Source organism: Plecotus auritus (assembly GCF_963455305.1).
Source record: "Plecotus auritus genome assembly, chromosome: 8".
In the NCBI taxonomy this organism is placed as follows: Eukaryota; Metazoa; Chordata; class Mammalia; order Chiroptera; family Vespertilionidae; genus Plecotus; species Plecotus auritus.
This window is the reverse complement of record NC_137782.1, coordinates 86,597,429-86,621,478: the sequence shown is the minus strand read 5'-3', so window position 1 is coordinate 86,621,478 and position 24,050 is coordinate 86,597,429. Positions and strand designations below refer to the sequence as shown.

Sequence of the window (24,050 nt, the reverse complement as noted above, 5' to 3'; positions counted from 1 at the left end):
GATCTATCTATATATCTACACTAATAAAAGAGAAACATGCAAATTGACCATCACTCTGCTATGCCCACCAGCCAATCAGGAGGGAATATGCAAATTAGAAGGACAAATATGGCGGCTGCCCAGCTGCTCCAGGCGCGGAGTGGCCGAGCAGGGCAGGACGCCTGCTATGAGAGGGAAGCGGGGGGGTGGCGAAGGGATCTACAGGAGCGGCATTCTGGCCGCAGCGGAGACGAAGAGTGCAGACTCCAAAGTCTGCAGCAAAGATGAAGATGGCAGACTCTGGCCTGAGTCTGCTGCGAAGACAGCAGACTCTGGCCAGAGCCTGCAGCAAAGACGAAGAAGGCAGACTCTGGTTGGAGTCTGCAGCAAAGGCGGCAGACTCCGGCCGGAGCGAAGGCCTGGGTCCTGGGTGCCGGAGGAAAACTGGTGCTGGAAGCCAAGGGAAGGAAGGCCTATTGCACAAATCTCTTCGTGCAACGGGCCTCTAGTATGTGTGTATGTGTGTATTTTTTTCTTTTTTTAAGAAGGGAGAGGGAGAGAGAGATAGAAACATCAATGATGAGAGAGTCATTGATGGGCTGCCTCCTGCACACCCCACACTGGTTTCTTTGTTTGTTAGTCCTCACCTTGCCTGGACCCACCCCTATCTCCTCCTTCCTCCATGTGCCCTGACTGGGAATCTAACACTCTTTGAGGCCTGTCCCCCTCCTTGTCTACCTTCCTGGCTTTGCTCTGTCACCCACTAACCCTCTCACTGTCTCCCTGGTCCTCACTTTTCCTCCCAATGGCAGATTCTGACTCCCCTTATAGTCACTCATTTGCACACTGTGTGCTTCCTCACCTGGCAAAATCAGTTCTAGTTTAATCTTGTGGCTTTTGCCCACCAGAGCTGCCCACACCTCCTGGCTTGCTAGCACTCTGAGCCCTCTCCCTCCCTTCTGACCTCCAGCACCTCTTCTCTCAGCTGTCCTTGGAAGACCTGAAGTGCCCAAAGCAAACGTGCACTGCACTCGGGCCATGCACACCTAGACCTAGCCCGTGTCACCTTGCCTGAACCCACGCCTATCTCCTTCCTCTGGGGCCCTGGCTGCCACCCAACACAAACCTTAAGGAGGCTTGATCTTACCAGTTCTCTGCTCTTCACAGAAATACCTTCAAAGAGTTGTCTTTGGTTCACTTGCCATTGACTTAGATCCAAAACCTTGGAGTGTGGTGGGCTCCTTCCCCCACCCACCCCGTCTCCATCTAGTCCACCAGTTCTGCCTTCAGAGTGGAGACAGCCCCACCCCCACTGCTCTCACCTTCATCTTTGGTGTCCTAACTGGCATGTCTTATTTCCTCCTCTAATCTATTACCAACCCCAGAGCTCTAATCTGTTACCAACCCTGGAGCAGCAAACAATCCTCACCAAATGTGGTTGAGGTGCTGGCCCTCCTCTGCTTGGAACCTTTTTTCCCAGGTCCCTTAGAGTAAAAGGCAGAGCTTTTACAGTGACCTCAAAGGTTCTGCAGGATTTGTGCCCTGCACAGGCAGCCTGGTAGGTGATTTCCTTGTCACAGGCCTGCTGGCCATCCTGTCACCCCAGCATGCACGCTCTGGCTCTTACTACTTATTCCTCCCTCTGCCTGGAATGTTAAAGCCTAGCCAGCCTCGGGACTTACTCCCGTGCTTTTTCAGACCTGTTCAAATGTCATACAGAGACACCCTCTGTTCTAACCAAAATGGAACCCTCCTCAGCTGTCTGGTTTTCCTCTTAGCACTTCTCACCACCTGACACACTGCATGTGTTTCTAATCTGTCTCTGTCCACTAGAATATGTGCTCCATGAGAGAAGGGTTGCTGTTAGAGCAATGAGGGGTGCTCTGTGAATGAATGAATTCAGTGTTGACTTAAGAAGCACAAAGTCAGGCCCTAGCCGGTTTGGATCAGTGGATAGAGCGTCGGCCTGCAGACTGAAGGGTCCCAGGTTCGGTTCCGATCAAGGGCATGTACCTTGGTTTCGGGCACATCCCCAGTGGGGGGTATGCAGGAGGCGGCTGATCGATGTTTCTCTCTCATCGATGTTTCTGGCTCTCTCTCCCTCTCCCTTCTTCTCTATAAAAAATCGATAAAATATATTTGAAAAAAAGAAAAAGAAGCACAAGGTTAGGACGTCCTTGTCTTTGTATCTTGAACAAGGACTCATGACTAGAGGCCTTGTGTCCCCATCGCTGATATCCCGGTGGCTGTTGTGTGTGGTGACTGCACCGGTCTGTGAGGGTGAGTGCAGTGCCTCAGTGTCCTGGGTGACAAGATGGGCTTACAGAGCACACTTGGATGAACAACACATTTTTGGCACTCTTGACAATTTCCTTGTTTTATATTGCCCAGAACAGTTCTTTTTGAGACCTAAGATTTTGGCCTTTCATGTCTTCATTTCATGGTAATATCTCTGATAAAGTTGACTTAAATATTCTCTACTACATAGTTCCTCAGATTCTCAATTTCCTGTCTCATGCCAAGATAACAAAAATTGCTATGACATCCAATGTTTGTATCAGATCTGTAAGAATCCCAAAATATGGTTTGAATAACGATGGAAGAGTAAAGGGTTGTGTAGCATTTCTGCGATAGATTCACAATAAAGTATGGCTTTCTTCCCTCTCTAGTTTGAGAAGAACACAAAATCTGATTTGCTGCTCAAGGAGCTCTATGTGGAAAATGCTCACCTGATGAAAGCACTTCAGGTCACTGAAGAGAAGCAACGAGGGGCTGAGAAAGAAAACCGAATCTTGGAAGAAAAAGTAAGAGCTCTCAACAAACTAATCTGTAGAATAACTTCAGCATCCTTCTTTGTGTAGATTGCTTGTTTTCCTGAAATTCATTTTGGAAGAGTGTCTTTTAAAATTAAGCCACTGTGATGCCATAATTTTCTATGGTTTATTGGCCATGCACCCCTGGACATATGAGCCAGATGCTGGGGAAACAGACATGCTGGAAAAGACTACATCTTTATTAGTAGTTCAAGGTAATTTCCAATTGTGCTTAGTTACCAGTGAAATCAGATCATGGGGGCTCTCAGCAAAGAATGACTAAAAGACAATGATAAAGTAAAACAATATCAATGTTGTGCTTTTGACTTTGGCTGCAGAGATGAAAATGCAAAATTAGAGCTCTGCAGTTTTACCATTCCACTGTTACTGCTTTGAGTTTAAATCATTAGTATTCTTAATGGCGAGTCTATACAAAAATTCCAAAAAGGCTTCACTCTGTGACTGTAAGGGACAAAGGAGGGGAGCCCTTTTAGGGACTGCTGCACCATGGGAAGGTGTTTGGACAATGCTTATTTTAAGTCTGTATGCTCAGGGATAATGATATTTATTGCGAATGCAATCTTTTCCTCCTTGAAATGTCCTCACACTGGAAATTGTATTATATAGTTTTTAAAAAGTATAGTTTTATATCCAAAATACACAAATTATGGTCATTTGGTTTATCAGAATAAACTACTGTAATATGAAGTCACTATTTGCAATAAATTTTTCTATTAAAATTGATTCAACTTCTAAGTTTGTTTTTAATTTTCTTTGTTATTTCTCACCTAAAGATATTTTTTCCCCATTGCTTTTTCAGAGAGAATAGAAGGGAGGGAGGGAGGGAGGGAGGGAGGAGAGGAAGAAAGAGAAACGTCAATTGGTTGCCTCCCGCAGGGGCCCTGACTGGGGCCAGGGAGCGAACCCTCAACCCAGGTATGTGCCCTAGACCCAGAATGGAACACGAGACCCTTCAGTGCATGGGACAATGCTCTACCCACTGATCACACCAGCCAGAGCCAATTTTTTAAATCCTCATCCAAGTGTTGCAACCTGTTTTAATAAAATGAGGGATGACGAAATGACAGACAACATACACACAGACAAGACAGACGCCGAGCTCGGTGAAGACTGCAGCAAGTTTATTAACTGCGTAATGCCTTTTATACACAAAACACTGAATAGGAGGTCTGTCAAGAGGAATGTATTCTTTGTTCCTCTTAATCTCTAAGGGAGAGACAGAGCAGAAGGACAAATTCTCAGTACAGCAAATCTCAGTAAATAGTTACAGACTTCTTGTTAAGCTATGAAAGGTTGCTCTCATTCTACTGATAACCGCCATCCAAACAAGCCTGGGAAAACTGTGTGGGTAGGGGACCCATAACTTTAAAGAATAGCTTTAAAGGTCATTCCCTTGTGGCCAAACCCACCCTCCCTGTTTGCAGGCAAGAGGGAGCACATCTGTTTGCAGAATGTGCTTCTTTGGCACGTACACAGTTGGGAATGTTTCCAAGTTATGCTGTTTGCAGCTTTTCCTCAGCTGATCTCTTCAACCAAGGATACTAGTATGTTTATTGATTTTGAAAGAGAGAGAAACATCGATGTGAAAGAGAAACAAGGATTGGTTGCCTCCCATACGCACCTGACCTTGAGTTGAACCCACAACCTTTTTGGTGTATGGGACAATGCTCCAACCAATTAAACCCAGGGCTTAATTTTTTTAAATAAAATATCTCAAACATATAGAAAAATAGGTGGTTTTTTTTTTTGTTGTTGTTAATCCTCACTCGAGAATATTTTTCCATTGATTTTTAGAGAGAGTGGGAGAAACAAGAGAAACATGGATGTGAGAGAGACACATCGATTGGTTGCCTCCCACAAACACTCCCGACCAGGGCCAGGGATTGAGCCTGCAACCGAGGTATATGCTCTTGACCAGAATCAAACGCTGGCTCATGCTTTATCCACTGAGCAAAACTGGCTAGAACAGAAACATCTATCTATATAAAAGCCTAAGCGACCGAACAACCAAACAACTGAACAACTGGTCACTATGACACGCACTGACCACCAGAGGGAAGATGTTCAACACAACAGCTGCCCCCTGGTGGTCAGTGCGCTCCCACAGCGGGAGCGCTGCTCAGTTGACCAACAGGCACCAGACACAGGGCTCATGGCTGGCTGCAACAGCCCGGAGACCGGAGCGGCAGCGAGCCTACCGAGCGGTGGGGGCAGCAGGCACAGTGGGGCCAGGGTGAGCAGAAGCTGCAGGCAGCGTTGGACTGGCTATTTTGGCCTGATCTCCTGCAGGCTACGCCGAGGGACCCCACCAGTGCACGAATCCATGCTCTGGGCCTATAGTAGTTTTTATAAGAAACATTCCTGTGCCCATCAACTAGATGCACTAAAAAACATTCTGCTAGCCCTAGCCGGTTTGGCTCAGTGGATATAGTGTTGGCCTGTGGACAGAAGGGTCCCAGGTTTGATTCCAGTCAAGGGAAATTGCCTGGGTTGCAGGCTCAATCCCCAGTAGGGGGCATGCAGGGGGCAGCTGATCAATGATTCTCTCATCATTGATGTTTCTATCTCCCCCTCTCCCTTCCTCTCTGAAATCAATAAAAATATTAACAAACAAACCAAACAACCCAGTCTTCTACATTTCACTCTCTCCCTTCCTGAAAGCAACCGCTGTCTTGCAGCTAGTGAGCCCATCCCCTTCTATCTGTATATTTACTATACGTATGTGAAAAACCTTAAGGCACCATGGAAAGACCCAAAGACTGGAATAAGTGGAAAGCTCAGTTCTTGGAAAGGAAGACTCAACAACATTAACTGATTAATGTAATATATTCCCAATAAAAATACAAACTGCCCAATCAACGCTTTGTCCCAGAATTGGGCAGTTCTAAAGTTTATATGTACAATTAGATAAACAAATTAAATAATATGAGAAACTGGAAAAAAAAAAAACCAACAAAAATGAAAGGGGATTAGTCCTCCCAGTTATTAAAACATCAAGTCTCGCCCGGCCGGCGTGGCTCAGTGGTTGAGCATCGACCTATGAACCAGGAGGTCATGGTTCAATTCCCGGTCAGGGCACATGCCCAGGTTGCGGGTTCAATCCCCAGTGTGGGGTGTGCAGGAGGCAGTCGATCAATGATTATCTCTTATCACTGATGTTTCTATACCTCTCTCCTTCTCCCTTTCTCTCTGAAATCAATAAAAAATATACTAAAAAAAACACACCCCAGCAAGTCTCAATATAGTTTGGGTTACATGGGTGTATACATTGGTCAAAACTCAAAGGCTACGGTGATGTCATAAATGCTGCAAAGAAGTTTGTTTCTGGCCAGAAGTCAATGGCAGCGAGTGGAAATTTGGGGCATACACCTTTTGTTGGTTAGCTGTAAATCAGAAGCACATTGTAGGAAAGAGCTGGACATTTTCTCAACCAAGGGCAGCAAACACATGAAAGTTCCACGTCTGTAATGTAACATTTGTCTTGGTTTTCAATGAGGTGAAATATCTTAAAAAGTATAAATGCAAGAAATTGTTCCCTACTTACCTAAAGTCAATAAAATATTCTAAGTGTTAAAAACAAACAAACAAACAAACAAACAAACAAACAAAAAGAACAAAAAAAACCTCAAAGGCTAGCCCAGCTGGTGTGGGTCAGTAGTTAAGTGTTGACCCATGAACTAGGAGGTCACAATTCAATTCCTGGTCAGAACACGTGCCGGGTTGCGGGCTGGATCCTCGGTAGGGGGCATGCAGGAGGCAGTCAATAAATTATTCTCTCTCATCATTGATTTTTCTATCTCTTTCTCCTTCTCCCTTCCTCTCTCTGAAATCAATTAAAACAAAACAAAACTCAAAGGATACACGTCTTCATTCACTTTAGGCTTCTGGCTGGGACTGGAGTAACAAGGAGATTTAATCTAATATACCTGAATAACACTAATAACCAAATGATGTTTATAGAATCCAACAGCCAACAATAGCAGAAGTGCACCTGGAACATTTACCAAACTAGACCAAATTCTGGGCCTTGAAACAAGTCTCAAAAAATGAAAAGGATTCAAGTCATATAAAGTATGTTCTCTGACCACAATGAAATTAAATTAGAAATCAAGCCCAGAATGATATCTTGAAAATCCCTAAATATTTGAAAAATGAATAACACACTGATAAATAACACACAAAGCAAAGAAGAAATAAAAATCAGAAAATATTTCAAACTGAATAAAAATAAAAATGCAACATACTAAACTTTGTGGGATGGAGCATTACTTAAGGGAAAATTCATAGCACTAAATACTTGTATTAGAAAAGAAGCAATGACCTCAGCTTCCACCTTAAGTAATGGAAAAAAGAAGAGAAAGTTAAACCCCAAGTAATCAGAAGAAAGGAAATAATGAAGATCACAGTAGAAGTTAAGGAACAGAACAACAGGTTGGCAAACTACATGCTTATAGGTCAAGCCCAGCCCTGTAGCCTGTTTTTATAAAGTTTGATTGGCACGACTACACCCATTCATGTATGTATTGTCTCTGCCTGCTTTTGTGCTGTAGCAGCAGCCATGAAACTCTGGCCTACAAAGGCTAAGATACAGAAAAAGTTTGTTGGTCCCTGCAACAGAAAACAAAACAAAAAACGGGAAAAGCCAATGAAGCCAAAGGCTGGTTCTTTGAGAACATTAATATTAAATTGGTAAACCCTTAGCCAGGATAATCATGATAAAGAGAAAAAAAATTTACCAACATCAGGAAGACAGGGACATCATTACAAAAATCTATGATAATATTATAAACAGCACTAATTCAGTAACTTAGATATAATGGAGCAGATGAAAATTATCAATTAGAAAAATAAGCTGAATAGCCCTATATCTATGAGAGAAATTGAAATTGTGGTTAACCTTCCTACAAAGAAACTCCAGGCCCAGATGTTTTAAATGTGAATTCTAGTAAACATTTATGGAAGACATAATATCAAGTCCACGAAACTCTTCGAAAAAATTGAAGAGGAAGAGGTATTTCTCAGCTCATTATATGACAGAGTTACTCATAGACATGACAAGAAAAGAACATTTCAGACCAATACCCCTCATGAACATACATACAAAATTATAAACAAAATTTTAAATCAAATCCAGTGGGGTTATGCCAACAACACACAGTTCTTTTAACGCTGGAAAAAATATATAATAAATATCAACATCTCTCCCCAAGGTTCATACCCAGATGGCTCTATCATTATTAAAGCTATTACATTTCTATTTAAAATAGGCAAAGGAACAAATAACTCATTTGATACACCAGACGCTGACACCAAAGCTGGTAGCTACTGAGTGTTCCCACCTTCATGTGGCTCATGAGTCCCTTCACTCCTCTGTGCATCCTGTGACCATACATACCCAATGAGGAACGCAGCGAAGCAGTGCTAGCCCAGTACCAGGCCTAGCCTTTCAGAACTCTAACAATGCCCACTTCCATCCTTAGCACTGTGGGAGTCCTGAGCTGCCAGGTAGGAAGCCCAGCCAGCTTGCTGGAAAACACCACATGGAGAGACCACACAAAGACAGGAGGCTCGCTTGTCTACATGTTTCCCTATGCTCTGGGAGTAAATATAAAGGAGGGAAGTGACTATAGACCCACAGTTAAAATGTCAACGTTATTGATCCCATTCACTAGAGAAATTTTCCTTATTATCAGCAGAAATTTAGCTGAAAATCTGATCTGGCTACCAAAGCAATGGGGAGAAATCATTTTCAATAATGAAAATAATCTGCAGAGGGGAGCCTACTGACCTAAGTCGGTCTATTATGAAAACATACAGATCCACATCCTAGGTAAAGCCTCTCTCTGACTTGATTTTGGCCAGAAACATTCCCTTATATAAAAACAAAACTGCAGCCCTAACCGGTTTGGCTCAGTGGATAGAGCGTCGGCCTACAGACTGAAGGGTCCCAGGTTCGATTCCGGTCAAGGGCATGTACCTTGGTTGCAGGCACATGCCCAGTCGGGGGTGTGCAGGAGGCAGCTGATCGACGTCTCTCTCTCATCGATGTTTCTAATTCTCTATCCCTCTCCCTTCCTCTCTGTAACAAATCAATAAAATATATTTAAAAAAAACACACACAAAAAAAAACCCCTGCATGTATAGTATGTACCAGGTACCAGGCTTCTGGAGTCTTTTACATTTGAAAGCCTCTTTCATATTACTGGGCTGGTAATGGAGGGGATTAGTGGGGAAAGGCCACTGACCACCAGGCGGACCACTTTGTGCCTCTCCAACCCCTACCATTCATAGTTCATCAGACAATAGAAACTGCCCCCCTTTAGCTGACCAACTCTTATGTGACTTTTCTGTCAATGTGAATCTGGGGGAACACTGTACAAAGTTTCTTTCCTAGCCCCAACTTCTATTTTCCTTTTCAAAGTGGTGATACTGGTGCTCACCCTAACAAGCTCACAGGCAGGCATGAGCCAGACCACCCACCACTGCTGGAAATGGGCAAACTCATTGTGTCCTTACTTCTTCCTTCCCAAATAGCCAGGCAGTTGTCATTAAACATTACATATACAGAAAACACTTAAAGACCACCATCTCCACTTGCCCACGTCATCTGAAAACACATATTCCAGAAATTCAGCTCCCTGGCTTATACAATGCACACTGTCAGAAATAACACAAGATGCACAGGGACCTACTTTATCCCAGAACAGCCAAAGGTAACTCTTATTGTTTAAAAGATTCAAGTGTAACCCTAGCTGGTTTGGCACAGTGGCTAGAGCGCTGGCTTGTGGGCAGAAGGGTCACGGGTTCGATTCCGGTCAAGGGCACATGCCCAGGTTGTGGACTTGATCCCCAGTGTGGGGCATGCAGGAGGCAGCCGATCAATGAGTCTCTCTCATCATTAATGTTTCTCTCTCTCTCTCTCCCTTCCTCTCTGAAATCAATAAAAATATATTTTTTTAAAAAAGGATTCAAGTGTAATAAATACTTTCATGGAAAAAAAACACCACACAGACATTGTAACTGTAGGAATGTTATAATTATAGATGCAGATTACAAAAAAGAATCCTATACAATACAAAACAAACCATTCTCAGCTGAGTATTCCTGGTTATATTAAAGAGTGTCTGTAACCTTTAAAACCAGAGACGGGTGGGCATAAGGGAAGGGAGAAGGAAGTGTGTAAGTGTTGTGCATGGGTATAGCCTTGTACCACAGAATGAGGTCACCACAGGACATGCTCCAGAACACCTTGTCTAATCAGCGGCTCACACTTCCATCGAGGTAGAAAGTGCTGAGTGAACAGGTGGGGGAAAGAAAGAGAAATGATTGTAAGTTTTAAATTACATTTTACATCATTAAAAAGCAGCAACTGAATATATGTTATTCAAATTCCAACAGTTATATAATTAAAAGTTAAAGTTATAGCATATCTGCTGTTTTCATCTACTGAAACTGATGGTATGCAGAACTGTACTGAATTCTGATTTTATAAGCAAATTCATAGCTTGTTTAAGTTAAATTTAAAGACTTCTGAATTCTAGTTGGTATTTTCCTTAGAGTTTGCATTTTGAATTCATGCACAGAAAACCCAGGTAGGTGAGATTTTTAGGCACCCGATGACAAGTTGTACAATTCATTAGGAAGACCAACAAGGAAACGTCTCCATTAAACCTTTTTTAGGATTTGAGTCTGAACATTTATTCTAATAACAAGTGACAACTTTTCTCTTTGTCCTTTTCAAAAATTAGAAGAATTGTAACCTATGAAATAGGTGCTGTTAACACTGTTGTGAAGACACCAGGGCTCAGCTAATGCTCGTCTTCCATGTCCTGACAGGGTGCTGATTCTCATTCTGAAGTGGAAAGGAGTCTTCTTGTCTGATTCCCTCTCAACACATACAGGGGGTTAAAACAGAAGTAAACATTTCCTAAACTTTGGAGTGAGGAGGAACAGGAAGCAAGCTCATGTGAGCAAAGAAATCTCAAAGAAAGACATACTTCAGTAAAAATAAAAAATTAGTACATTAGAAAGTACAGAGCAAATAGCCTTAGAAAATAAAGCAGTAGGAGAAATATCAAAACTATTCAAGGAAGCTAAATGTAACTTCAGCAGCACTGTGCACCTGAAGGTCCCTCCTCAGAAACTCAAACGTCTTATGCAAGACCCATGACCAAATAAATGCCTCCAAACCTGTCATGAAAACACACAGGCCAAGGGCTTTTACCTAACAAGTTAACTGAATTATTAAAGTCTTTAGAATGAATAATATAAAAAAGGGGGCCTATCACCACCACTACCCCAAAAGAAAAAAAAAGGGGGGACATATTGAGTTGTTTAAAAGTTATTCCAATTTCTTTTAAAAAGAGGGGGTTCTGATTTCTAGACAAACAGATAAATGTTTGCCATATTGATAAGCATAAATGGATGTATGGTAAGAAAATATCTCATTAATATTTTATATAATATGGACAGATTCCATAGAAAACTGATTTTAGATGTGGTCAGACATTTTTAGAAGCCTCTTAATACCAACTATAGTAGATTATGTTTTTAAATTTTGTTCCCATTTTTATAATGAAGGGTGGGGCGATACTGAAAAACTAAGTTACAAGCATCACCAAGGGGAAGGCTTCTGCATGGTCCACACAGAAAACAACTAACACAGAAGCAGGACGAGGGGCTCAGTGGGTTTCCACTTGCCCCAGCCCTACCCAGGTACTCCCTGCCACTGAGCGATCACCACCATCTGGGCATACTGGTGGGAAGATCAGCCATGAGCTTGAGAAAAAAATTCAACCACAGGACAGTGTTTAGGGAAAAGTGACATTTTCTCATCTCTTGCTTTATGAGGATAAGCTTTATTCTTGTGAACCAGAGCTTCATACTGGGGCCTCCAGAAATACAGATTTTTATGAAAGCATTAATTTATCAGTATTAATAATCCATTAGTATATTCAATTCATTAGTATCCTACTTCCAAGAGGACACTGGGAGGGAAATTTTGCCTTAACAAAGAGAGATTTTAGTGTGCCCTGAAAATCTGTCTTTAAAATATTCAATCTTTGTTTTAGGAAGCTACTCAAAGCTCTAAGGGTATTCGTAAAATAAGAGATCAAGTCACCCTCTCTTAAGGAAATTAGTCCAAGAACCACAAAACCTGAAGCATGCTTTTGCTCCAGGCATAAGCAAAGACATAGGCTCATTAGACACTAACCGGCTGATAACAAGATGGAAGATAAAGTGGTTTTCATTAAGTCATTTTTCCTCCTGTATTAATGTGACTAAAAAAATTGAAATAGGATAAATTTAGCTAATGTGAAATTAAACTACTGGGAACTTGAAGATATCTAAGGAAACAATAAATGTTGAGATTATTTTGTAAGGAAAAATTTGATTGCAGTTACAACTTCACAGTTTTAGTCTTTCCCTATTAAATTTTGTTAATATATTAGTTAGAAAATTTTGATCTATCTCATTATTTGTTTGCTAAAGAACTAGGGTTTATAATGTAAAGTACAAGCTAAAAATCAGTGCTTATCACCTGTTAAAATATAATTCAAAGGAGCTAAATCCAACATTTTCACAGTGCTTAACTAGAATAAAGCCTACTGTGATCATTTCCCTGGAAGAGACTTAGTGTTAAATACAAGCAATATTCTAGGAAATTAATTAACTTTTTCTTTGTATATGTAACATTTCCCTCAACCTTTCTTTATATTTATAAAAAGTAGTCTTACACTAAACATAACGCCTAGATATAAATGACTATCACAAGGTGATGTTTATTTTGTTACGGCTTTCAACGTTTCCATCATGCAACACTCTTACAAGATTTAAAGTATCTTTAGACAAGAAATACCTGGCTATTTTTTTTTAATAGGACTGAAGTACCATCATCAACTTCAAATTCTCCATAGTCCTTTAGACATCGCACCTGAAAGGAAAAACTGATGTTTTATCTAAATTATTTTTTAGTATGAAATGACGACAAAGTAATTAAGGATTATCTAAATACTCACAAAGTAAAAGTATTAGGTTTTCTGTTGGCTTGTATATTCTCTGTGTACTTGGGCCTAGTACTCCTACTGTGGTATGCTAGTGGTTCTAACTGTCCAGTTTTGATGAAGAGGAAGAAGAATGGCTAAATCGCCAAATGTATGTGTTTGTTGTGCTGACAGCAAGGAAACCCAGGGAGCTGCTAAGGGGAGACACATCACTGCGTTCTTTTCCCTCTGCAAATCCTGAACTACCAAGCAGTTGAAATATATATTTACAAAGAAAAGAGAATGCTTTAGATCAATTCCAACCTGCCTCTTTATGGTTCCCTTCCATGAAATATCAATATCTGAAAACAGACCATAGGTGAGTCTGCAAAACTTGTTTTAAAAAGATTTTTCCAATTTCATTTGACAAACTCTTTCCCAAAAATACTTACAAGTAAACTATGGAAGAGCAGATGCAGACTCATGTTATAAGAATCAGGAGAGGTTCTTAGTCAGAAGGTGGGAGGCATAAGATTGCCTTTTGACAGACCCTCTACAACTGCAGAGCAGAATGTGGGGAGAAGGTTACATTCCTAACTATAGTTCCAACTGCTGCCACAGGAAACCAGGACATTTTTTCATCTTCTATAAGAACTCCAGACTGGAGTTTACTATTCCCTAAGTACTAGGATTAGTATTAGTAAAGCCAACTCCAGCAATAAGTCTCAGTCATCTACTTTTCCCAGGTAATTTCATCATGTCCTATAATTCCTCTGGAATTCTACCATGACTCCTCAAGGTATTTTAACTTAGTTTGAGAAAGACTATTCTAGTAAATTACCTAGTACCAATAACACCTTTTTACTTCTTTAAACAGATTATGGAAAATTGCAAACATATTCAAAAGTAAAAACACTAGCCCAGCTGGTGTGGCTCAATGATTGAGCATCAACCCATGAACCAGGAGGTTGCTGATTCGATTTCTGGTCAGGGCGCATGCCTGAGTTGCAGCTAGATCCCCAGTAGGGGCATGTTGGAGGTGGCTGATTGATGTTTCTCATAGATGTTTCTATGTCTCTATCCCTTTTCCTTTTTCTCTCTCTAAAAATCAATAAAAACTTTTTTTTTTTTTTTTTTAAGTAAAAGACCACCCTAGCTGGTTTGGCTCAATGGATAGAACGTCAGCCTGTGGACTGAAGGGTCCCGGGTTCGATTCCAGGTCAGGGGTACATGCCTGGGTTGTGGGCTCGATCCCCAATAGTGGGTGTGCAGGAGGCAGCCAATCCATGATCCTCTCTTATCACTGATGTTTCTATCTCTCTCTCCCTCTCCCTTCTTCTCTGAGATCAATAAAATTATATTAACAACAACAAAAAAAAAAGTAAAAAGACCAATATTCCAAAATCAATGTCCTATCAATTGGCTTCAACAATTACCAACATCTGGCCAATCTTGATCCCTTATCTACTTCGAAATTTTGAAGCAAATCCTTGACATAATTTCATTTCATCTATAAATATTTTAGTATCTATTTCTACAAAATGAGATTATTTTTTTAAAAAAAAATACAATCTCAGTACCATTACTGCATCTTAAGAATTTTTTCTTTTTTGTTTAAATATGGAATGCAGGGGCCATGCTAATCTTCTCTGTATCATTCCAATTTTAGATATGTGCTGCTGAAGTGAGCACTTAGTACCCAAATTTCCCCATTTATCTCATAAGTTTTTTTTAAAATTGCCATGTTCAAATAGGAGTCCAACAAAAGCTGCACACTACATGTTACTAATGTCTCTCTCTTAATCTATAGAGTTCCTTCCCCCTTCTTCTTCACAATTTGTTAAAGAAACTGAGCAGTTTTGTAGCTTCCCATAAACTACATTTTGTTGTGGTTTCCTGTGCGTCATTTAACATGTTCCCCTCCCTACCCTGATTTCCTATAAACTGGAAGTTAGGTCTAGAGGCTGGATCATATCAGGTCTGGTTTTCTGGCAAATGGTGTTATATATGTCCTTTTTCTTGCAAGACCTCATAAAGCACAGGATATCTATCCCTTTTTGTATTTTTAAAAATATATTTTGTTAATATGTTTTTATTAATGTCAAAGAGAGGAAGAGAGGAGGAGAGATAGAAACATCAATGATGAGAGAGAATCATCAATTGGTGGCTGCCTCCTCAACACCCCTCATTGTGGATTGAGCCCACAACCCTAGCATGTGCCCTGACTGGGAACTGAACCCTGACCTGGTTCATGGATAGACACTCAACCACTGATTCACACCACCAGGCTGACTATCCCTTGGGATGTGTGGACCCTGAGAAGATTCATTTGATGACCTTGAAAAGGAATTTATGTGCTGAGATGGACTCCCCATGATCAAGGGATGCCCTAAATTTTCTAATATCATGTGGGCAAAAGGTTTACAGTTGTTCATGTGGAAAATAATATAATCCTATATAATAAAGAGGTAATATGCAAATTGACTGTCACACCCTCACAAGATGGCGGCCTACAACCAGGCAGGCAGGGAGGTTAGTGAGGGATGACCAACTGACTGCGCAGCAGGCTGCGTGGGGTGACCAGGCCGGCGGGGGGGGGCCGTGAGGGGTGACCAGGCCAGCGGGGGGTGGGGGGTGCCATGAGGGGCAACCAGGCTGGCAGAGGGAGGCAGTGAGAGGCAGTTTGGGATGACCGGGCCGACGGGGGGGGGGGGGGGGGGCGCAGTTAGGGGTGACCAGGCCGGCCGGGGGGAAGTAAGGGGTGACCAGGCCAGCAGGGGGGCAGTTAGGAGGGACCAGGCCGGCATGGGATAGTTGGGGGTGACCTGGCTGTCAGCGGTGGGCAGTTAGGGGCAACCAGGCCGGCAGGGGCGGCAGTTAGGGGTGATCAGGCCGGCGGTGGGGGGGAGGGCAGTTAGGGGTGACCAGGCAGGCAGGCAGGTAAGCGATTAGGAGCCAGCGGTCCAGGATTGTGAGAGGGATGTCCGACTGCCAGTTTAGGCCCGATCAGGCCTAAACCAGCAGTTGGCAATCCCCCAAGGGGTCTCGGATACAAACTGTTTCACATACTTACAACGGTAAACCCACCTTTTGTCCACCCCTGTAGTAAGAGCCTAACGGCCATCTGCTGACAGGGACTTCGTCTCACATACTCTGTATACTAGGAAGAGCCTCAGACTGAAATCTCTGCTGTATGCACTATGCCACACTGGTTTACACCATCTTAAGGGATGCCCTAGTTTCATCTTTTGAGGAATGGACTGAAAGCTGCCTTGTCCAATTGGAACTATGCAAATTATATCCTTATTTGCATGTATACCAACCAACTAGAACTGCATGATTTGGACCAATCAGAACTGTACAATTTGTAAACCTCATTTACATGAAATGGAACAAAATGGAGCCTATAGGCAAGAAAATTTCCTATAAAAGATGACCTCTCCTGCCTTGGCCAGTGTAGCTTAGTTGGTTGGTCCCATATACTGAAAGGTCTTGGGTTTGCTTATCAGTCAGGGCACATATCCAAGTTGTAGGCCCAATCCCCAGTTGGGGTATAATGGGAAGCAACCGATTAATGTTTTTTTCTTTTTAAAAAAAATATATTTTCATTGATATCAGAGAGGAAGGGAGAGGGAGAGAGATAGAAACATCAATGAGAGAGAATCATTGATCGGCTGCCTCCTGCACGCCAGGAATTGAACCACGACCTCCTGGTTCATAGGTCAATGCTCAAACACTGAGCCATGCCGGCCAGGCCAATTGATGTTTCTCTCCCACTTCAATGCTTCTGTCTCTCCTTCTTCCTTCCTCTCTCTCTTGAAAAATTCTCTAGAAAAAAGATCTCTCCTTTGTTTCAGTAGAGCACACTTTCTTTCTGCCAGAGGCTGCTTCTCCCTGGTGTGCAAACTATTACATGAATAAAGTCCCTCCTTTTTCTGTTCCAATGCCTTTTGAATTTCTTAATGAATGATAAGTTAATCAGTGGGTCTGGGTCCATACCCATCCATTATTAAGTTTTCTGTTAACTTTTCACCTAAAGTTTTAGTAGCTATTTGCCTCCATGCATTAGGGTTACAAAGTATTATTAATCTAGTTCTTTTTTATTCTTGCTGCATTTATTAGCAGCAATTCTTCTACAAAAAAAATTTCCTTATAATCTAGCTACCCTGAGATAGAGTTTGTACAGTAAAGGCAGATGGATGTTTGATTCCATTCTTTTATTTATTGCTTTTCAAAATGAGTTTGCAGCCCTCTTATTCTCCAAGGGGACCCAAAGAGGTTTTATTTTTTTTATAATTGTCATAACTGTTGTTGTTTGGTGTCATTATGCATTCAGACTTCCAATATAATTGATGTGATTCAATTCAATGCAGTTACTATTCATTTTCATGCTCAAAGTGCCTCTTCTTTGGCAAGTGGGAACTCCTTCAAATCAGTTCCCAAACTTTAGAGCACTCACATAGACCTTGATACTTTACGTGCTTTTTAGAAAGACAAGGTATCCCACGCTCAGTTTGTACATTTTTTTATTTAAGACCAAGAATTAGCCTTTTTATGCACAAGGAGTCCTGGTTTTCTTAACTGGGAAATGGCATTTAGACTCCACAATTTGAATGCTCACGACTACTGGGCCGGTGGAAAGAACTAAAAAGTACTTTAACAAAAAGAAAAAGAGATGGTCCTGCCCTGACAGGTGTGGCTCATTTGGAGCGCCATTCCGTACACCAAAAGGGGCGGGTTCAGTTGCTGGTTAAGTGATAGGTTTGATCCCAGGTTGGTGCGTGTGTGAGGAGGAAACCGATGGATATTTCTCTCACATCAATGTTTCTTTCTCTATCTCCCCCTTCCTCTCTCTCTGAAATCAATTAAAAATAAAAAAATAATTAAAAGGAGATGATTCAACTGGACTCCATCTTGATATTTCAAACTTGAGTTTGAGAATATAGAATTTTCACTTAACTTTTTCATTTTAATATTCAAATCTCTTTTATTTTAAAAATCTTGGTTCCTACTGCTATACTTTTTTGCTCTACTCTTCAACATATAAATTGTTTCAAAATAACAGTAACTATTATTACTGAGAATATGACTATAAAAATAGATTAAGATATGTTTATAATTCTTTTCATCCTTAGAACATATCCACTAGCAACATACAATCAATTTATGTGTTTTAAAGTAATTTAAAATAATTCCAGTTTGACTAATCCACCAATTTAAAACATAGGTTCATTTGTTTCATTTTGCTTTCAAAATTTGTGGGTTGGTTTTCTACTTTGATATAATAATATATAAAACTAGAGACCCAGTGTACAGATTCGTACACCCGTGGGGTCCCTTGGCCTGGCCTGTGGAGATCGGCCAAAACCGGCTCTCCAACATCCCCTGAGGGGTCCCAGATTGCGAGAGGGCGGTCCTTGGGTGACGCACCTGAGAACTGCAGCTACCAAGTCACCACAGCTCAGCAGCTCCTGCGTTGAGTGTCTGCCCCCTGGTGGTCAGAGCGCGTCATAGCTACTGGTCAGAGCATATGCCCCCTGGTGGTCATTGTACATTGTACATCATAGCTACCGGTCAGATGGTTGTTTAGGCTTTTATATATATATAAACTAGAGGCCCGGTGCACGAAATTCGTGCACGGGGATGTGTGTCCCTCAGCCCAGCCCGCACCCTCTCCAATCTGGGACCCCTCGAGGGATGTCTGACTGCCCGTTTAGGCCCAATCCAGGTAGGATCGGGCCTAAACGGGCAGTTGGACATCCCTCTCACAATCCAGGACTGCTGGCTCCCAACTGTTCGCCTGCCTGCCTTCCTGATTGCCCCTAACTGCTTCTGCCTGCCAGCCTGATCACCCCCTAACCACTCCCCTACCAGCCTGATTGATGCCTAACTGCTCCCCTGGCAGCCTGATCACCCCTAACTGCCCTCCCCTGCTGGCCATCTTGTGTCCACATGGGGGCAGCCATCTTTGACCACATGGGGGCAGCCATCCTGTTTGTTGGAGTGATGGTCAATTTGCATATTACGCTTTTATTAGATAGGAAAGAGGCCTGGTGCACGGGTGGGGGTCAGCTGGTTTGTCCTGAAGGGTGTCCCGAATCAGGGTGGGGGTTCCCTTGGGGCGTGGGGCAGCCTGGGCGAGGGGCCTATGGTGGTTTGCAGGCCGGCCATGCCCCCGGCGACCCAAGCGGAGGCCCTGGTATCTGGCATTTATTTATCTTCTACAATTGAAACTTTGTAGCCTTGAGTGGAGGCCTGGGCTGGTCAGGGTGTGCGGAAAGCTTGGCTTCCTCCATTGCCGGGGAAACCCAAGCCTCCTGCTCGCTCCATGGCTGCAGCCATCTTGGTTGGGTTAATTTGCGCACTTGCTCCTGATTGGCTGGTTGGCGTGGCTTGTGGGTGTAGTGGAGTGATGGTTAATTTGCATATTACTTTTATTGGATAGGATGTTTACATGATTTCAAAGTCAAAACTATTACAACAGGCCTATGCAGAATATTTTAGCTTTTCTATCCTAGCCCCATCATTCACCTATAGGTAACATTTTTGGTTTCAGTTTATTTTTCCCTTTCCTTTTTAAAATAAATTAATATATATTAATATACCCCATAGACAAAAGGCAGCACAATCTATGCATTAAATAAAAATACATTTTTAAGTATACTTACTTCAATATATAAACTTTTGGGAGGTTTCATATCCTGTGTAATATCTAAACCTTCATCTCCTCCCAATGACCTCATATAAGTAGCAAGAGACTTCTTATAATGATTGAACCATTCTACCTGCAAACATAAAGATGCATTTGACAAAGTTTTAAGAAAACAAACTTGCAGAAATTGTATACTCATCTTTTAAAATTAAAATACCAATGGCATATTTCACAGAGCTAGAACAAATATTCCAAAATTTATACAGAATCCAAAAAAAACCAAAACCCAAATAGCTGAAGCAATCGTGAGAAAGAAAAACAAAGTTGGAAGAATCACACTACCAGATTTCAAGTTATACTATAAAGCCACTGTAATCAAAACAGGCTGGTACTGGCACAAGAACAGGTATATAGATCAATGGAACAGAACAGAGAACCCAGAAATCAACCCAAGCCATTATGCTCAATTAATATATATATGTTTTTACACTCAATTAATATTTGACAAAGGAGGCAATACAGTCTCTTCAGTAAATGGTGTTGGGAAAATTGGACAGATACATGCAAAAAAAAAAAAAAAAAAGAAACTAGACCACCAATTGATACCACACACAAGAATAAACTCAAAATGGATAAAAGACTTAAATGTAAGTTGTGAAACCATAAAAATCCTAGAAGAAACCATAGGCAGCAAAATCTCAGACATCTCTTGTAGCAATATGTTTACAGATACTTCTCCTAAGGTAAAGGAAACTAAAGAGAAAATAAATGGGACTACAGCAAAAGAAAATGCTTCTGCACAGCAAAAGAAACCATCAACAAAACGAAAAGAGAGCCCACTGTATGGGAGAACATATTTGACAATGACACATCTGATAAAGGGTTAATACCCCAAATTTAAGGAACTCATACATCTTAACAAAAGAAAGACAAATAATACAATTAAAAAATGGGCAAAGGACCTAAATAGACACTTCTCCAAAGAGGACATACAGATGGCCAAGAGACATATGAAAAAATGCTCAAAGTCACTGATCATCAGAGAGATACAAATTAAAATGATAATGAGGTATCACCTCACACCTGTCAGAATAGCTACCATCAACAAACCAACAAATGACAAGTGCTGGCAAGGATGTGGAGAAAAAGAAACCCTAGTACATTGCTGATGGGAATGCAGACTGATGCACCATTATGGAAAACAGTATGAAGTTTCCTCAAAAAATTAAGTATGGAACTGCCATTTGACCCAGTGATCCCACTTCTAGGAATATATTCTAAGAAACCCGAAGCACCAATCAGAAAGAATGTATGCACCCCTATGTTCATAGCAACATAATTTATAATAGCTAAGATCTGGAAACAGCCCAAGTGCCCATCAGTAGATGAGTGAATAAAAAAGCTGTGGTACATTTATACCATGGAATACTACGCAGCAGTAAAAAAGAAGAATCTCTTATCCTTTGAGACAGCATGGAGAGACCTAGAGAGTATCATGCTAAGTGAAATAGGCCAGTTAGAGAAAGACAAGTATCACATGATCTCACTCATATGTGGAATCTAAGTAACAAAATAAACTGATGAACGGAGTGGATCCAGAGACATGGAAGCATGGAACAGAGTGCAGAATCTCAGAGGGAAGGTGGGGGAGGATGGGTGGGTGGGAAGTAAGCAACCAAAGACCTTGTATGAATATTTGCAGAACCCATGGACACAGACAATAGGGTGCTGTGAACGCCTGGGGTGGGGGGTGGTGGTGGGCTGAAGGGGGTCAATGGGGAAAAACGGGTAAATATGTAATACTTTCAACAATAAAGAATTATAATAGCCCTAACCGGTTTGGCTCAGTGGATAGAGCGTTGGCCTGCGGACTCAAGGGTCCCAGGTTCGATTCCCGGGCAAGGGCATGTGCCTTGGTTGCAGGCACATCCCCAGTAGGGGGCGTGAAGGAGGCAGCTGATAGATGTTTCTAAGTCTCTATCCCTCTCCCTTCCTCTCTGTAAAAAATCAGTAAAATAAAAAAAAAAGAATTATAATAAATAAATAAACAAATAAATAAAATACAAATAAATAAGCCTGGCTGACGAGGCTGTGGTTGAGCATCCTCCTATGAACCAGGAGGTCACTGTTTGATTCCTAGTCAGGGCATTTGCCCAGGTTGCGGGTTTAATACCCAGTAGGGGGCGTGAAGGAAGCAGCTGATCAATGATTCTCTCATCACTGATGTTTCTATCTGTCCCTCTTCCTTCTTCTCTGAAATCAATCAATCAATATATATATATTTTTTTTAAATAAAAATAAATAAATATAATTTCCAACATCCTTATGGATTGGACTAATATTAAGTTAATTTATAGATAAACTTTAGTTATCTAAAGTCTTTGGTTATCTGGACACTTTCTAAGAGATTAAAAGTTTAAAGGTAGAAATTACAAAGGCAATGCAAAATAAGCAACACATATTTGGTCTTTGTAAAGCTCTAATTATGATGATAAATGTGATGTAGTACATTCATAGTTTTATATAAGTTAATGAGTTAATGTCTAAATGCTGAAATTTAAGCTTTAAAATTTTCATCTCGTTTATATGCATTTGTGTTTATTTAAACATACAGATAAAGTTATACTAGAATTATGAGACTGAGAACCTTATGAATAATAAACAGAAAAAACTAACAATTCAGAGAGAAATGGTCTTTGCCTATTCAGTCTACTTTTTAAAAAAAGAAAAAAAATCGTATGTTCTTATTTGGTGGCTTTTACGGAAAACAAAACATTCTGATCTCATAGAGAAGCTCCCAAATCTTTGCAGTTTTGTGATTTTTTAATTTATACTAAAATTTTTTACTTCTGAAAAAGTTGAAATTTCCACTGTTACTGCTATGATTAAACGTTATTTCTGATTACTTGTACAATTAAGATAATCATTTTTGTCTTTAGACACGAATGACTTACATTTATGTACTAACTAGAGACCCAGTGTATGATATTCGTGCACTTGGGGGGGAGGGGGGCATCCCTCAGCCAAGCCTGCACCCTCTCACAGTCTGGGACCCCTGAGGGGATTTCCGCCTGCTGGGGAATGTCCGCCTGACAGCTTAGGGATTGGGCCTAAGCCGGCAGGCGGACATCCCCCGAGGGGTCCTTAGCACTGCCGTGGAGGTGGGAGAGGCTCCCGCCACTGCAGCTGCACTCGCCAGCCATGACCTTGGCTTCTGGCTAAGTGGCGCTCCCCCTATGGGAGCGCACTGACCACCAGGGGACAGCTCCTGCATTGAGCTTCTACTCCCTGGTGGTCAGTGTATGTCATAGCAACTGGTTGTTCTGTCGTTCGGGCAATTTGCATATTAGCCTTTTATTATATAGGATACTATAAAATGTTTTTTTATAATTATTTTTTATATTGATTTTCTCAAATCTAGACTACATATTACATAATAAAAATGTTAAAACGATAAAACAAAGAAAAACAAAAAGATAAATACTAATAAATATATTATAGAATGCCAGAACCTCAGCATTTTCCAAATTCATAATTGAATAACAGTGCTAACTTACTTCTTCAGCAGACATGTGAAATCGCAAAATATTTGGCAGAACACTGCCATATTCCCACCTGAGTGCTCTAATCCGAAGCAATCGGTCATACCTAGGAGATTAAGAAGGTATTAGATGCTTAACAAAAGGGATATCAGAAGCTGTTTTGATCAGGAGAGATCAAGACTCACATTAATCTAAATGTACAATGTGTACTTTATTTGGCTCCTGAGACAAACTGTGAGAAGTCATCTTGGGGACAAGGCAGAAAATATGAACGTTGATTAGATAGAAGTCTTATTGATTAGAGATGCATACTAAAGTATTTAGTGGTAAAAATGTCATGATGCTCTACAATAGTGTAGCATAAATAAATAAAACAACATAAAACATTTATGGCAGCCCAGCTGGCGTGGCTCAGTGGTTGAGTGTCAAACTATGAACCAGAAGGTCACAGTTCGATTCCTGGTCAGGGCACATGCCTGGGTTGCTGGCTCGATCTCCAGTGTGGGGTGTGCAGAAGGCAGCCGATCAATGATTCTCTCTCATCACTGATGTTTCTGTCTCTCTCTCCCTCTCCCTTCCTCTCTGAAATCAATAAAAATATTAAAAACAAAAAACATTTATGGCAAAATGTTAAAAAATTGTTACACATGTATGACGGGTCCATGGGGGTTCATAACATTATTCTCCCTAGTTTTATGAATATTGCAATATTTCATAATAAAAAATTTTTAATGGAAAAAAGAATTTACAGTATTTATAAAGAAAAAGACAAATCTAAGAATTTCTGTTTTCCATTTAAAATGGTTAAAAGGAAACCACATGGAAAATGCTCCATTATTCCCTAACACCCCAAGCAAAATCTGAGAGGCTTACAAGTATGCTATAGTGCAGCGTCGATTTCTTAGCAAAGAACAGTGTCGAAATTTGATGGTTGGTATCAAATCACTTCGTCCACCTGACTTCGCTTCATTCCTAGTAACATTTGAATAGGAAAAGAACAAATATGTCTATTTCAGTATAAACAAAATTTTTAAAGCCAACTAACAACTGACTTATATGT

General features: G+C 41.1%; 2 protein-coding genes across 6 annotated transcripts in view; one reads left to right on the top strand and one right to left on the bottom strand.

Moving 5' to 3' along the window:
* Nucleotides 1–3,536, top strand: part of NINL (ninein like) — a 148,400-nt gene extending 144,864 nt beyond the window's left edge. For all 4 annotated transcript variants that reach the window (XM_080685886.1, XM_080685885.1, XM_080685888.1 and 1 more), the window contains one exon: nucleotides 2,649–3,536. In XM_080685886.1, the coding sequence (XP_080542012.1) occupies nucleotides 2,649–2,840 (192 nt within the window). In that variant the 3' untranslated portion in view covers nucleotides 2,841–3,536. The remainder of the gene's footprint in view (nucleotides 1–2,648) is intronic.
* Nucleotides 3,537–9,829: 6,293 nt separating this feature from the next.
* Nucleotides 9,830–24,050, bottom strand: part of GINS1 (GINS complex subunit 1) — a 34,625-nt gene continuing 20,404 nt past the window's right edge. For both annotated transcript variants that reach the window (XM_080683442.1, XM_080683441.1), the window contains exons 3-7: nucleotides 23,864–23,962; nucleotides 23,006–23,096; nucleotides 19,465–19,581; nucleotides 12,673–12,747; nucleotides 9,830–10,104 (exon numbers count right to left, since the gene is read on the bottom strand). In XM_080683442.1, the coding sequence (XP_080539568.1) occupies nucleotides 10,036–10,104; nucleotides 12,673–12,747; nucleotides 19,465–19,581; nucleotides 23,006–23,096; nucleotides 23,864–23,962 (451 nt within the window). In that variant the 3' untranslated portion in view covers nucleotides 9,830–10,035. The remainder of the gene's footprint in view (nucleotides 10,105–12,672; nucleotides 12,748–19,464; nucleotides 19,582–23,005; nucleotides 23,097–23,863; nucleotides 23,963–24,050) is intronic.